We start from the raw sequence: 16881 nt of genomic DNA on the forward strand, positions 1-16881 counted from the left end.
GGGGACGGTGGGGGGGTTCGTTGAACGACCAGTTGAACGTCTGATACAGGCCCAGGACCAGCCAGAGGAGTGGCTGCAAGAGCGCCCTGATCGTGCGCTTCCACCCTGGCGGTGAGAGCCTCCACCCTCCGATTAAGGAGGACATTCTGCTCGGTCACTAAATCTAACCAAGCCGTGAAGGCGGTTAAGATCTGCTGCAGCTCACTCAACATGCCTCCCGCTGACGCCTGCGCTCCTGGCTCTTCCATTGGCCGTTCAAGCTCGGGTTGACGCCCCTCGGAATCCATGACGATGGCCGAGAAATCCTGTTGGGAAGGTGTCGTAGCACGGACCCACAACAGGGGGCGCAAATGAACGGACAATGAGTAAGCCTAAAGGTAACAATTTAATGTTGTGATAATACACAACCAAATGTACAGAAATTTGCACAGTCAATAAACACCAGGTGACGTGTGGGCAGGCTCGAAGATAGAAGACCCCTGACGAGAGAGAAGCCGCGTCCCACACGGCCTCCACCACCAACGGTCTGAAGAACACCGGAGCCGCCAAGTCCCGAGTCCCCAGGTGGCCTCTGTCTTCGGCTGTCGACCCTGGTACTGCTGGCAGAAAGCAGAGATATGATGTATGAGTGTGAGTCCGCACACTCAGTAATTCACAGTCCATACACAGTTAGGAGGGAGCTCCTCCACCTCCAATCACACACTCGTACAGCTCCTGGTTTAACCACTTATCTGGGTTGGGATGTGAGGCGAAGCCGTCACTGTCACACCAAACGCCATTCCCTCAGATAAGGAAACACTCCAGGAAAACGGCTGTAACAGAAGTTCAGGTTAAACACAAAGTGTCTGACAGCAGAGAAATGACCTTTTTAATGGTAGTCGATTTCTCGGCGAGGAGGTGGAGTTGCAGTCCGGCTTTTATGATGGTGATGATGATGAACGAGTGACAGCTGGTGCAGGGGATGAATGACAGCTGTCACTTCTTCTGGGTCTGGCGCCCTCTCGTGCTTGGAGCCCGCACTCCAAGCAGGGCGCCCTCTGGTGGTGGTGGGCCAGCAGTACCTCCTCTTCAGCGGCCCACATAACAGCACCAAACAAAAGTTCCAGCATCATCACCTTGCCCAATGCAGATTCGAGATTCATCACTGAATATGACTTTCATCCAGTCATCCACAGTCCACAATTGCTTTTCCTTAGCCCATTGTAACCTTGTTTTTTTCTGTTTAGGTGTTAATGATGCCTTTTGTTTAGCTTTTCTGTATGTAAATCCCATTTCCTTTAGGCGGTTTCTTACAGTTCGGTCACAGACGTTGACTCCAGTTTCCTCCCATTCGTTCCTCATTTGTTTTGTTGTACATTTTTCGATTTTTGAGACATATTGCTTTAAGTTTTCTGTCTTGACGCTTTGATGTCTTCCTTGGTCTACCAGTATGTTTGCCTTTAACAACTTTCCCATGTTGTTTGTATTTGGTCCAGAGTTTAGACACAGATGACTGTGAACAACCAACATCTTTTGCAACATTGCGTGATGATTTACTCTCTTTTAAGAGTTTGATAATCCTCTACTTTGTTTCAATTGACATCTCTCGTGTTGGAGCCATGATTCATGTCAGTCCACTTGGTGCAACAGCTCTCCAAGGTGTGTTCACTCCTTTTTAGATGCAGACTAACGAGCAGATCTGATATGATGCAGGTGTTAGTTTTGGGGATGAAAATTTACAGGGTGATTCCATAATTTTTTCCTCAGAATTGAGTGATTCCATATTTTTTTCCTCTGCTTGGTCTAAAAAAGTAACCGTTACTGACTGCCACAATCTTTTTTTCTTGATTTCTTATAGTGTTTCTTAAAGCCAGAAAGTTGCCATTTGAAATGACTTTAGTTTTGTGTCATGTCTGTGATCTGCTTTTTTTCTACAAAATTAAACAACTGAATGAACATCCTCCGAGGCTAGTGATTCCATAATTTTTGCCAGGGGTTGTACGTGTTGCAGCTGTAATCCAAAGAAGAGGAGTGTGGACTGAACATGTCATCAATTATTGAACTGTGTGGAAAACAAGAGAGAAAGTGGGAAACCTTTGGTATCAAATGTTAATTTGATGCTTCTGTTAAAAGTCTGTAAATAAAATTCTCGAATAAGTTCTCATTTCAAAAACTTGTGTACAATCAAAAAGTGGTTACATTTTATTGGCCCACCCTGTATAACACACTGAGAAAGTGAGGAACGTTGGAGTAATTTTTGATCCTACGTTGTCCTTTGACCTCCACATCAGAGAAATTACGAGGACTGCTTTCTTCCACCTGCGAAATACTGCATAGCAAAGATTCGTTCCATCCTGTCTATGGCTGATGCTGAGACCCTGATTCATGTGTTTGTCTCTTCTAGATTGGACTACTGCAGTGTTCTATTTTCTGGTTTACCGTAGTCCAGCATTAGTGGTCTCGAACTGGTTTGAAATGCTGCTGCCAGACTTTTGGCAGGAAGCAGAAAGTTTGACCACATTACGCCCATTTTAGCATCTCTTCACTGGCTTCTTGTCCCTGTGAGATCAGATTTTAAGGTTCTGCTACTAACCTATAAAGTTGTTCACGGACTGGCACCTCTATACTTAGCTGATCTACTTAAACCCTATGTACCGGCCTGGGCTCTGCGTTCTCAGGGTGCAGGACTACTTTGTGTCCCTAGGGTGAATAAAAAGTCTGCAGGTATACACACACACACACACACACACACATATATATATATATATATATGTGTGTGTGTGTGTGTGACTAAAAACAATAATCCAGGTTTTGAGTGTATTTCTTATTGTTACATGGGAAACAAGGTACCAGTAGTTTCAGTCGATTCTCACAAATCCAACAAGCATTCATGATATGCACACTCTTTAGGCTATGAAATTGAGCTATTAGTAAAAAAAAAGTAGAAAAGGGGGTGTTCACAATAATAGTAGTGGCATTCAGTCAGTGAGTTCATCAATTTTCTGGAACAAACAGGTGTGAATCAGGTGTCCCCTATTTAAGGATGAAGCCAGCACCTATTGAACATGCTTTTCTCTTTGAAAGCTTGAGGAAAATGGGATGTTCAAGACATTGTTCAGAAGAACAGCGTATTTTGATTAAAAAGTTCATTGGAGAGGGGAAAACTTATACGCAGGTGCAAAAAATTATAGGCTGTTCATCTACAATGATCTCCAATGCTTCAAAATGGACAAAAAAAACAGAGACGCATGGAAGAAAACGGAAAACAACCATCAAAATGGATAGAAGAATAACCAGAATGGCAAAGGCTCACCCATTGATCAGCTCCAGGATGATCAAAGACAGAGTTACCTGTAAGTGCTGTGACAGAAGACGCCTGTGTGAAGCTAATTTATTTGCAAGAATCCCCCAAAAAGTCCCTATGTTAAATGAAAGACATGCAGAAGAGGTTACAATTTGCCAAAGAACACATCAACTGGCCTAAAGAATATTTTGTGGACTGATGAGAATAAAATTGTTCTTTTTGGGTCCAAGGGCCGCAGACAGTTTGTGAGACAACCCCCAAACTCTGAATTCAAGCCACAGTTCACAGTGAAGACAGTGAAGCATGGTGGTGCAAGCATCATGATATGGGCATGTTTCTCCTACTATGGTGTTGGGCCTATATATCGCATACCAGGTATCATGGATCAGCTTGGATATGTCAAAATATGTACTTGAAGAGGTCATGCTGCCTTAAGCTGAAGAGGACATGCCCTTGAAAATGCCCTCGCAGATGTGAAGAAATCATGAAAAACTGTGGTTATACAACTAAATACTAGTTTAGTGATTCACAGGATTGCTAAAAAAGCAGTTTGAACATAACAGTTTTGAGTTTGTAGCATCAACAGCAGATGCAACTATTATTGTGAACACCCCCTTTTCTACTTTTTTTACTAATAGCCCAATTTCATAGCCTTAAGAGTGTACATATCATGAATGCTTGGTCTTGTTGGATTTGTGAGAATCTACTGAATCTACTGGTACCTTGTTTCCTTGTTAACAATAATAAATATACTCAAAACCTGGATTAATCTTTTTAGTCACATAGCACTACTATTATTCTGAACACTACTGTATACATTGAGGAAAATAAGTATTTGAACAAACTGCGATTTTGCAAGTTCTCCCACTTAGAAGTCATGGAGGGGTCTGAAATTTTCATCTTAGGTGCATGTCCACTGTGAGAGACATAATCTAAAAAAAAAAATCTGGAAATCACAATGTATGATTTTTTAATAATTTATTTGTATGTTACTGCTGCAAATAAGTATTTCAACACCTGTGAAAATCAAAGTTAATATTTGCTACAGTAGCCTTTGTTTGCAATTACAGAGGTCAAACGTTTCCTGTAGTTTTTCACCAGGTTTGAACATACTGCAGCAGGGATTTTGGTCCATTCCTCCATACAGATCTTCTCCAAATCTTTCAGGTTTGGAGTTTCAGCTCCCTCCAAAGATTTTCTATTGAATTCAGGTCTGGAGACTGGCCAGGCCACTCCAGGACCTAGACATGCTTCTTACGGAGCCCCTCCTTAGTTGCCCTGGCTGTGTGTTTGGGGCCACTGTCATGCTGGAAGACCCAATCATGACCCATCTTCAATGCTCTTACTGAGGGAAGGAGGTTGTTTGCCAAAATCTCGCAATACATGACCCCATCCATCCTCCCTTCAATACGGCGCAGTCGTCCTGTCCCCTTTGCAGAAGAGCACCCCCAGAGTATGATGTTTCCACCCCCATGCTTCACGGTTGGGATGGTTTTCTTGGGGTTGTTCTCATCCTCTAAACATGGTAAGTGGAGTTGATTCCAAAAAGCTCTATTCTGGTCTCATCTGACCACATGACCTTCTCCCATGCCTCCTCTGGATCACCCAGATGGTCACGGGTGAACTTCAAACGGGCTTGGACATGTGCCGGTTTGAGCAGGGGGACCTTGCTACCCTGCAGGATTTTAAACCATGACAGCATCATGTGTTACTGAGCTAATCTTTGTCACTGTGGTCCCAGCTCTCTTCAGGTTATTGACCAGGTCCTCCTGTGTAGTTCTGAGCTTTCTCAGAATCATCCTTACCCCACAAAGTGAGATCTTGCATGGAATCACAGACTGAGGGAGATTGACAGTCATCTTGTGTTTCTTCCACTTTCTAATAAATAATCATAACAGTTGTTGTCTTCTACCAAGCTGCTTGCCTGTTGTCCTGTAGTCCATCCCAGCCTTGTGCAGGTCTACAGCTTTGTCCCTGGTGTCCTTAGACAGCTCTTTGGTCTTGGCTATGGTAGACAGGTTGGACTGTGACTGATTGAGTGTGTGAACAGGTGTCTTTTATACAGGTAACAAGTTCAAACAGGTGCAATTAATACAGGTAAAGAGTGCAGAATAATAGGGCTTCTTAAAGAAAAATTAACAGGTCGGTGTGAGCCAGAATTCTTGCTGGTTGGTAGGGGATCAAATAGTTATTTGCAGCAGTAACATACAAATAAATCATAAAAAAAAAAATCATACACTGTGATTTCCGGATTTTTTTTTTTTTTAGATTATGTCTCTCACAGTGGACATGCACCTAAGATGAAAATTTCAGACCCCTCCATGATTTCTAAGTGGGAGTACTTGTAAAATCGCCGGGTGTTCAAATACTTATTTTCCTCACTGTATGTGTGTGTGTATATATATACATATATATATATAATACAAATAATGAATGTTTATGAGTTCAATGGTAGGAATATTTCATGAGGTGAAAGCTGGAACATACCATTCAATGAGGCGAATTAAATATTCATTCCATTGAAAGAATGTAAAAACATTCATTATTTGTTATATATAATGGCTAAAATAGATCCTTGTCATTTCATATTTTATTAATTTATAAACAACAGAAAAGGGACTTACATTTTGGCATTTAACTGCTGATAAAGTCCAAATTGTAAGGTGTTGTCCAGTGATGCAGTGCACTGACCTCAGCCCTCCATTAAAAAAAAGAAAAAACTAGAGACATTCATCACAAAATGCCCCGCGCGCAGTACTATTTTCCATGTAAAGTGCAGTAATATGCACATGTGTGCGGTAGGTATTTGGTTGAACCCTTATGTGTTTGATGTAAGCTGGTATACACAGTGGAAAAATTGGAAATCGACATTATCTTTATTTATTTTAGAAAGTCGGTAGCCTTCAAACAAATGCGAAGTACTCCTCCAAGGCAAGTACCCGCCAAATATGAAGTTTCTGCAAGCAACAGGTGACGAGGTACATTTCGGCAAACAAATTTCAGGGGAAGGATTTGACAGTTGTGACCACTGGTGACCTTGAACTACTTTTCAAGGTCACTCGTGGTTATCTGGTTTTCAGTTTTCTGGTGGTGACCTTGATGTTGGGAAAGTGTAGTGACACGGACCCACAACAGGGGGCGTAAATGAACGGACAATAGAGGGAGTTAAATTAGAACACTTTACTGTTGTGAATGTCACAACCACACACAGCAGATTACAGAAAGTCAATTAATGAAGGTGTCGTGTGGGCAGGCTCGACGATAGGAGACGCCCGTCTGGAGATGAACCGGAACCACACGATTTCCACCGCCACCGAACCCGAAGGATACTGGAGTCGCCAAGTCCCGAAGTCCCCAGGTGGCCACCGTCTCAGCGTGTTGAATCTGGTACTGCTGGCGGAAAACAAAGACAGTCAAGTGTGGGTGTGTGTACACCCCGTAACAATAATGGTGGGAATTCCACCTCCACCTTTAACACACACTCGTGCAGCGTCTGTTTAACCACTTATCTGACGAGACGAAGGACGAAACAGTCGCGACCCACGCCGGTCTTCTGGTTGACAGCTGCAACACAATAGCTCTGGAAATCACTGAATGCTGGCAGAGAATATTACCTCTCACAGAAGTCGATATCTCGGCGATGTGGTGGAGGTGTCATCCTGCTTTTATCCCGGGTGAGATGCAGATGATCGGTGACAGCTGTCATAGTTGATGAGTGACAGCTGTCACCTCGGCTGTTCCTGTAGGCGGCAGCGCCCTCTCGTGCCTGAAGCCCGCACTTCAGGCAGGGCGCCCTCTGGTGGTGGGCCAGCAGTACCTCCTCTTCTGGCGGCCCACACAACACTTGAACTACGTTTCAAGGCCACTTGAAAAGTAGTATATATATATATATAGTATAGTATAGTATAGTATAGTATAGTAGTATATATATATATATATATATATATATAATTATAGCAGACAAACACAGTGATATTTGAGAAGTGAAATGAAGTTTATAGGATTTACAGAACGTGTGCATTAAATCTTTTAACGAAATTAGGCAGGTGCATAAATTTGGGCACCCCAACAGAATAAATACATCAATATTTAGTAGATCCTCCTTTTGCAGAAATATCACCCTCTAACCGCTTCCTATAGCTTCCAATGAGAGTCTGGATTCTGGTTGAAGGTATTTTGGACCATTCTTCTTTACAAAACATCTCAGGTTTGTTGTTTTCTGAGCATGAACAATCCGCTTAAAATCACACCACAGGCCACTCCAAAACGTACTTGTTCCTCTGCATGAATGCCTTAATAGGTTTTGAGCAGAGTCTACTGTCGTCTTGTTGAAAGATGCAGCCCTGGCACAACTTCAACTTTGTCACTGATTCATGAACATTGCTCTCAAGAATCTGTCGATATTGACTGGAATCCATGTAACCCCTCAACTTTAACAAGATTCCCGATACCTGTACTGGCCACACAACCCCACAGCATGATGGGACCACCTACAAATTTTACTGTAGGTAGCAAGTGTTTTTCTTGGAATGCTGTTTTTTTCCCGCCATGCATACCGCCCCTTATGTCCAAATAACTCAATTTTAGTTTCATCAGTCCACAGCACCTTATTCCAAAATGAAGCTGGCTTGTCCAAATGTGCTTTAGCATACCTCAAGCGACTCTGTTTGTGACATGTACACAGAAAAGGCTTCCTCTGCATTACAGCATCTCCGTGTGCAAAGTGCGCTGTATAGTTGAACGATGCACAGAGGCACTATCTGCAGCAAGATCATGTTGTAGGTCTTTGGAGCAGGTCTGTGGGCTGACTATGACTGTCCTCACCATCCTTCGCTTCAGCTTATCTGAGATTTTTCTTGTCCTGCCACTTCAGGCCTTAACTAGTACTGTGCCTGCGGTCTTCCATTTCCTCACAGTGGAAACTGATAGCTGAAATCTCTGAGATAGCTTTTTATATCCTTCCTCTAAACCATGATTTTGAACAATCTTTGTTTTCAGGTCATTTGAGAGTTGTTTAGAGGCTTCCATGTTGCCACTCATTAGAAGAGATGCAAAGAGGGGAAACATTTGGAAATGGCCACCTTAAATACCCTTTCTCATGATTGGATTCACCTGTGTAAGGAGGCCAAGGGTCAATGAGCTTTCCAAACCATTTTTGTTCCAATAAATAGTGCTAAATGTATTCAAATCAATAAAATGACAAGGGTGCCCAAATGTATGCACCTGCCTAATTTTGTTTAAATAATTATTGCAGACTTTCTGTAAATTCTAGAAACTTCATTTCAAATATCAGTGTGTTCGTCTGCTATACGATATACAAGGTCTGTGATAAAACTAACGGACCTTATTATTTTTTTCAAAAACCATATGGATTTGAATCACGTGTGATAACATCAGACATGCTTGAACCCTCGTGGGCATGCGAGAGTTTTTTCACGCCTGTCGGTTGCGTCATTCGCCTGTGGGCAGTCTTTGAGTGAGGAGTGGCCCACCCTGCTGCTTTGTTGGATAAAAATTTTTTCAAAACCTGTAAGGCACAACTGAGTGGACACCATTCGATAAATTCAGCTGGTTTTCGGTAAAATTTTAACGGCTGATGAGAGATTTTGGTCTGGTAGTGTCGCTTTAAGGACGGCCCACGGCGCCTGACGGCGATCTGCGCTTCGAGGCGGCAGCTTCTCGCCGTTTCAAGTTGAAAACTTCCACATTTCAGGCTCTGTTGACCCAGTAAGTCGTCAGAGAACAGAGAATTTTCAGAAGAAGTCGGCATGAGGAGTTTATTCTGACATTCCATTATTAACGGACATTTTGTAATGAAAGAACGTGCGGGCAGAGTCGCATGTCGGGCCGGACCCGCCCGCGGGGGGTCGCGACAGGAAAAACACCTCCGTGTTGGAAACCTTAACGGGCAAGTTGGAACATGCCCAAGCTCAGTTACTCACTTGTTGAAAGCCATCAAAAGCCGCCTGAATTTTACAAATGGTTTTCAACACGGAGGTGTTTTTCCTGTCGCGGTGCACACAGATTCGCAGAGTCCTCACGGAAACGACTCGGCGAATTTGCGCGCACGTCTTTCATTACAAAATGTCCTTAAACAGTGGAATGTCCGCATAAAGTCCTCATGCCGGCCTGTTCTGAATCTTCTCTGTTCTCTCACGACATCCTGGGTGAATTAAGCCTTAAATTAGAATGTTTTCAGGCCGAAACAGGCCGACGACGGCGCCTGGAAGCGCTGCGCGACATCCCGCTCCACGGGAAGTCCTTACAGCAACAGAAACACCCCATAATCTCTCATCAGCCATTAAACTTTTCACCGAAAATCAGCTTAATTTCTCGAATAGTGTCCACTCAGATATCCCTCACAGATCCAGAAAAAATGTTGATAAAGCAACACGCGCCGTCCACAGCGGCTATTCAGACAAAGAGATTCCGACGGGCGGGGTGGAGCACTCCTCACTCAAGGCCTGCCCACAGGCGAATGACATCACCGACATGCGTGAAAAAACTCACGCATGCGCACGAGGGTTCAAGCTTGTCTGATGTAAAAACATATGAATCAAATCCATTTATTTTTTGAAAAAAATAAAAAGGACCGCTTTTTTCATCACAGACCTCGTATTTAACTGAAATTTCTGATCCAGACAACCAATGATTTATAAAGGAAAATCATTACAATTATCAGAGGTGCCTGTTGCATACAACTGTACACCCGTGTAGTGAGCACCTTGCATGGCAACACACCACACACATCAGTGTGTTAGTGTGTGTGTGTGTCAATGGATGAATGCGAGGCATTACTGTAAAGTGCTTTGAGCTTCTGATATAGGTGGAAAAGTGCTATATAAATGCAGTCAATTTACACTGTACATACGAGGTCTGTTAGAAAAGTATCGGACCTTTTTATTTTTTTCAAAAACCTGATGGATTTGAATCACGTGTGCTTGCATGAGCAAACCTTGAACCTTCGTGCGCATGCGTGAACTTTTTCACGCCTGTCGATTGCATCATTTCCTGTTAAGCAGCCTTTGTGTGAGGTGTGTGTCGTGTGCTCGGCGTTTTTTCATTCCAAGGAAAAAGACGGAACAACTGGAGCAGCGCCGCATCAAATTTAGCCAGAAACTGGGTGACAGCCAGGTGGAAACCATTCGGATGATTCAGACGGCTTTCGGTGACGATCCTATGGGCATCACACAGATTAAGGAGAGGTACAACCGGTTTAAAGACGTCCACACAACGGTGGAGAGTGAGCCGCGCTCCGGTTGGCCATCAACATGCTGAAATGCCCAGATCATTCCAATGTGAACGCTGTCGTGATGCGGGACCGTCGTGTGACTGTCCGAGAAATTGCGGAAGAGGTGGACATCAGCACTTTTTCGGCACATTCCACTGTGACAGAAGATTTGGCCATGAAAAGAGTGGCTGTGAAATTCATGCTGCTGCTAAACGGCGCAGCAAAAGTACCTCCGTGTTGGAAGTCTCACAGGACATGTTGTGACATGCCCACCTCTTCCACAATTTCTCGGACAGTCACACGACTGAGTCATCAAAAGCCGTCTGAATCATCCGAATGGTTTCCACCTGGCTGTCGCCCAGTTTCTGGCAAAATTTGATGTGGTGCTGCTCCAGTCGTTCGGTCATTTTCCTTGCAATGAAAAAACCCCGAGCGCACGACACACACCTCACACAAAGGCTGCTTACCAGAAAATGATGCAATCGACAGGCGTGAAAAAGTTCACGACCTCGTATGTCTCGGTAATGTTAAACTCAACACCAGCATGTCAGTAAGAATTATATAACAGCTGAGTGGATCCTTGTCATTTGATTGGTGGCTTGTACTGTATGTCACGTGACATGAATTATTCATACTATTTGCCAAAGCATCAGTAATGCACACCAAAATGTAAGCTGCTTTTCTGCTGTTTGTAAATTAATAAAATATTAATCAATAACAAGGATCTATTTTCACCATTATATAAAACAAATAATGAATGTTTTTTTCATTCTTTCAATGGAACGAATATTTAATTTGGTTCACCTTATGAAATATTTGTACCACTGAACTTCTAAAAATTCATTATTTGTATATTAGCAGTTTGTCAAATGTTTCATATCCTGTTGAAAGCCTTCAAACTGGTATTCAATAAAACTTACCCTCAGTGTCCACTTCTTCATGCTCTGTGTCCATTTTACAGCCTGTGTACCAAAAGCAGACATTATTCTGAAACATTTTTAGGTTAGTTTTTTTCTTGAATTTGCATTTTAATGGTTAAGACAGCCTTTGGTTGTATGTTATTCACGGACAAAAGACATCATTACTATTAAAGTGTATATAGCGATGAGTCATTTCAGAAAATAATTAGTTTGTATTTTTAACCACACTGTATAGTTAAACCAAACATAGCCTTTTGTAACACCCATGAATTATTTTCTGTTTCATGCTGAATATTGCTACAACTAACAGAGTTTAGATGGTTATCAGTTACTAGTTACTTATTCAGACACTTATTCGGCAATTTTTAAATTATTTTTTAATTTTTGTTTTTGATATGAATGACATCCAGTAGATCCACAGAGATGCATAATATAAGAAATCCGCCTAAAATTGCAAATATCCATCGGAATATAAACTTTTTTTATTTTTATTTTTGGTATTGCAATTTCAGCCATATTTACAGTTGTAGCCCATTGTTTTCCATCAAAACCTATATTAATCATCTCCTTGGACCAAAACAATGCCATTCTGACCAAAAAAATAAATGAATTTTTTTTTCGGCCGAATAAGTGTCTGGACTGGACTGGACAGATATTCAGACAGATATTCGCAATTTCAGCCCAATTTCTTCTATTATGCATCTCTGTGGATCTACTGGATGTCATTCCTACCAAAAATAAAAAATTAAAAATTGCAGAATAAGTGTCTGAATAAGTAACTGGTAACTACTTCACTCAAAAAATTTTTGCGAATAAGTGGCTGAATAAGTAACTCGTAACTGGTAACCAACTTCACTCTGGTCCTACTACTATTTTAGTTTTAAACTGCAGATCTTTCTAGTGCATAACAAAAAGTTCAACTGCATGTTAATTTAGCATAAAAGAAATCACTTTTCTTAATGTTGTTTCATGAGTCAGCTAGCTAACCTTACAAGGGCACACATAATACAGAATTTACAATTAGTAAGTCGTCCTGCGCTCGTCGTCGTGGTTGCTTTTTCCAGTCGTTGTGCTACTTTTTCCCTCGCAGTAAAAAAAAAAAAGTGACATTACCTTGAATCCGAGGCTTCAAAACCTTGCGTGGTCCTCAGCTGTGCTTGTTAAGGAACAGGATAACGAGCTATTTTGGTTTGACAATTGGTGAATTTCAAAGCGTTCTAAAAGACAGAAGAACATGGCTTTGTTGTTATTTGTCTTTTTTCATTATCTGGGCGTGTGGCGTCACCACACTGCTGCCACTAAACTGACATTCTACACAAGCGACAAGCGAACCGTCGAGGAGTGAACCTTGTACTGATACACCGGCTGAAAGACATTCAGAAAGTCTCATTCACCCTCATGAAGCAGTGTTTGTTGTTGTTTCCATGGAGACGGCCTTCAAGGGGCTGGGCTCTGAGACAAGTTTTTTTTTTTTTTTTTTTACTTTGTTTACACAATGGAAGTTACAGGAAATTACAGCAAGAAAGAAAGAAAGAAAGAAAGAAAGAAAGAAAGAAAGAAAGAAAGAAAGAAAGAAAGAAAGAAAGAACAAGCAAACAAAAGCTCAGTTAAATAAATTCAAAATCAAATTCACGAAGATTAATAACATTTTTCATTACGTATCTTCAGCAAAGAAACAAAGAAAAATAAATTCAATATTGCATTTGAGCCTTTTCACTCTCTCTCGCTTCCTGGTCTGAGGCGCGAGCAGGGCCGTATATAGCAATGTAAAAGGGGGGGTTCAAATCATTGAGGTTCCAGTGGGCCCCCGAAGCAGAAGCTTTTTGAGGATTTCGAGGGGTAAAAAGCTACATAAATTTCATTTGAAACCCAAAATGTATCATTTTAGGAAATACATTTTTATATACAAATTGTCCTTGCTTGGGATTGGGTCAGTTGCCATAAGAACCACCCAGGAAGAACCAAGATAACATTAATGCAAACTTTATACCTGCCTGTCGGTTGCGAATGACGCAACCGACAGGCGTGAAAAAACTCACGCATGTGTACGAAGGTTCAAGCTTGGCTGATGCAAGCGCACATGATTCAAATCCATATAGTTTTTGCAAAAAATAAAAAGGTTGGATAGTTTTCTAACAGACTTCGTATTTAGCGGTATTAATATTCGCGTTTACATTATGAATATGTACGTATATGTACGTTATGTATTAAAATAGCGGTATTTAATTTGGCGACCTTGTTTAACTTGCGAAATTCGCATAATAAATCCCACACGAATATTTGCACCTTTATAGTATTTGCAACAGGAAGGAGAAGCTCCCTTTATTTCTCAGCTTATACATACAAACATGTTTTTACAAGCCAGACAAGTGTAATTGTGTGTCTACATGGGTATTTACAAGCCTACTAATCTGTTTGATATCAGAGGAGGATAGGGACCAGGGAGCAAAAATTCTCAACCCCCATGGGAAAAGTTTATCTAGCAGTTTCCCCTTTCATCACTTAAGGGATTACTCTGGCAGAGGAAATTGAAACTTGAGGGTGTGTGATAATAGCTGTGTAACAGTTAGTGCTTGATGCTTATTATCAATGAAAAGAAAATACATAACGTTGATATCCAGATCAGAAAAAAATCAGCAGAAAAAAATCAGCAGAATTCTCGGGGGGGTCGGTTGAACCCCCTGAACCCTCTCTATATACGGGCATGGCGAGGTCAAAGAGCAAGAGGTGTAAACTGCAGTCTGGATGCATCATGACTGACTGTGTGGGCAGCGAGAATGACAGAGACTGATTATTTTTCCTGTTGGAGTGTTGATTCCTTTGTGAAAACGTGGTATTGGTGTCCAAGGAAGAACAACTGAAGCATTTGCTGTGCATGAACTTAAAATTCAGGTTTTGCCGGACTCGACCCACTGTAGACCCAGACAGTGGGCAGTGTCTATTCGTAAACATAGAATCAGCTGATAATTGTTTTGCTTTGCAGACCTCTATAAATCTTGTGCACTACGTTCATATTTCCGAGTGTGTGAAAGAAATTATTTGTGAAGAATAAAATAAAATTAATCATGGATCTGGTTGGTGAATGACCGTTGAATGGTGTCTAGTAAATAATCATGAATTCCATATTCCTGCATGTTTTGTGTCATTTGTAGTTATATTTATTTGTGCTTATAGGCACACGTGCCTGTGATTTGGATCAATGAATAACGAACACAGGTGGGATAAAACACACTGGTTTGTATCACAACAGACCAAGGCGACAGATTACGCTGTCCTTTTAAAAGATGCCAAGGGCAAATCATTCCCCGACCCGATACCCAAACTCGAGTCCGGCTGGCTGGATGATAAAAGTGGCATGACTCGATGGCACTGGCGCATTTAACCCGGGCACGGCCGCACAATTCGCCGGTCCAATGCAACCCGCTGGATGCCACGCTGTGTACTGCTGGAGGATGTGCTATATAAAATAATTATTTCGTAGCAGATTAATCATTTGCTCTCAGAGATTAGCTGATAAAACCATCTCTAATTGCTCCGGAAGCACAGAGGAATTTTCTCCAGCAGCTTTTCTTGTGCAGGTGGAGAAAGCATTTGGGATCATCTCAAAGGACATTATTTATAATATTTATATTGTAATGGCTTGGTAAAACAGTTGCATTTTCACTCCTTCTTATAAGCATCTGTAAAATTATGTTTATTATGGATTTAGAGTTGTTTGACTGAAGCTGTCACTGACCGACTGAGCGTCTGTTTACGTTTTTACACCTCTCGACCTTTGAACCAACCTGGTGGCACATGCACATTCCCAGAGTGTGAAAAGGCTTATAGTCAATATGTATAGAACCAACAGCCAATATATTTGCAATAACTTAATTAACTGGACAACGTGTAATAATTCATGCAACATAATATTATATCACAGAAGCACAGAAGAACCCATTGAGCACCTTTAGACTAGGGCTGAAACGATTAGTCCAGTAACTTGAATAATTCGATTATAAAAAATGTTTGAGGCAAATTCTGTGCATCGAAGCTTCGTTTAATGTTGTAGTACATATGTCAGGCCTGTGTGTGGCGCTGTAACGTCCCTTGAAAGACAAACAGAAGAAGACTGGAGCATGCATAAGCCGTGTAAGCTCTAATAAAATTAGCACAATAGCTACAGCTTTCCAACGCATGAAATAAAGCCTTTTAGGAGAAAAACACTCCACGCTGATCATCTGAAATAGCTTACTGCGCATTTAAAGTGAAGCAGTGTTTTTTTTTTTGTTTTGTTTTTTTTAAACACCGTTTCGTCCGCTGCCTGCTCTCCACTCTATGCGGGAGCGGCTGTTCGTGCGGCGGCCGGTGGCTGCCTCTCTCTGCCCGATGTGAGCGGCTCAGCACTGCCCTCACAGCTCTGTCCCCAGACACACTGGCAAACAATCTCTGGAAGAAGTACACTCTTCCTTCTGTGTTTTGCTCAGACTCGCACTGAGTGTTTCGCTTTTTAATTGTCACTTTTTTGGGCAACACACAGCGCTTCACAAACACGGTAACTCAAATAAAATAATAAAAAACTGTGAGGCTTGCATGTTCAACCTCCAGCTGAAATGCATCTGCTGAACTGCAGAGAAAAAGGGATGAAAAAAAATTACACAGGGACCGAGTCCACCAACCTTAAAAAAAACCCTTGACCTTCTTGCATCTTCATCATGGTTCCCATTGCCTTGTTGGCTTCCCAGGTACTTGTAGCTGTCCTGTATGTCTGCTATCCTGCCTTCTAGCAACTCCACCCCCTCAGTCTGGATCACCTTCCCTCTCTTTGCTACCATTCAGCCACACTTATATGTAAATAAGGTATCACCACATGTGTAGAACTCAAAAAGAATGATAGGTTGAGTTTTCATTAAAAAAAACAACTACAATGTGGTAAAATGTAGGGATGGGTATCGAGAACCGGTTCCGTTCGGGTATCGTTAAGAAATGGTTCGATCCACCGACATCAATAACCTTTTTACTTACCGATTCTCTTATCGGTCCTTCAGAGTGGCCATTGTTTTTGGGGGTGTTTGTCAGGAAAATTATAACTTCTCTACATTGATTACAGACCCTGCAGCGGGTCTGTAATCAACGCGCGGCTTTGCTTTGAACCTTGAACCAATCGAAGCTGTTGTGTGTTGGGGGGTTTGGCTGGACATTTGGGTGTTCTTTTCTTTTCTTTGCTCTCCAGGTGGTATGCAAACTGATTTATTGTCTGTGGAGAAGGTGCTGGCAGAAGAGTCCTTCACCCTCATCAATGTGATGTGTAGCACCTGTGGATGGTGCTCACATGCAACCTTAAAGACTTTCAGCTGAAGCAGATAATGAGATGGCGTTCTGCATTTAAGCCATGTGTGATTCAAGCAGAATTGCCGGGAACTCGACCTTGTGACGTTCGTTTGTGAGACGCTGAGGACCGCGCCTGG

At 42.0% G+C, this 16881-nt stretch overlaps 1 protein-coding gene across 1 annotated transcript in view; it reads right to left on the reverse strand.

The window, feature by feature from the left end:
* Window positions 1–12835, reverse strand: part of cfap74 (cilia and flagella associated protein 74) — a 434220-nt gene extending 421385 nt beyond the window's left edge. Inside the window, 2 exon segments of the mRNA XM_034171458.1 lie at window positions 11435–11476; window positions 12548–12835. Coding sequence (XP_034027349.1) covers window positions 11435–11468 — 34 coding nt within the window. The 5' untranslated portion in view covers window positions 11469–11476; window positions 12548–12835.
* Window positions 12836–16881: the final 4046 nt, after the last annotated feature.

Source organism: Thalassophryne amazonica, chromosome 6 (genome assembly GCF_902500255.1).
Source record: "Thalassophryne amazonica chromosome 6, fThaAma1.1, whole genome shotgun sequence".
NCBI lineage: Eukaryota > Metazoa > Chordata > Actinopteri > Batrachoidiformes > Batrachoididae > Thalassophryne > Thalassophryne amazonica.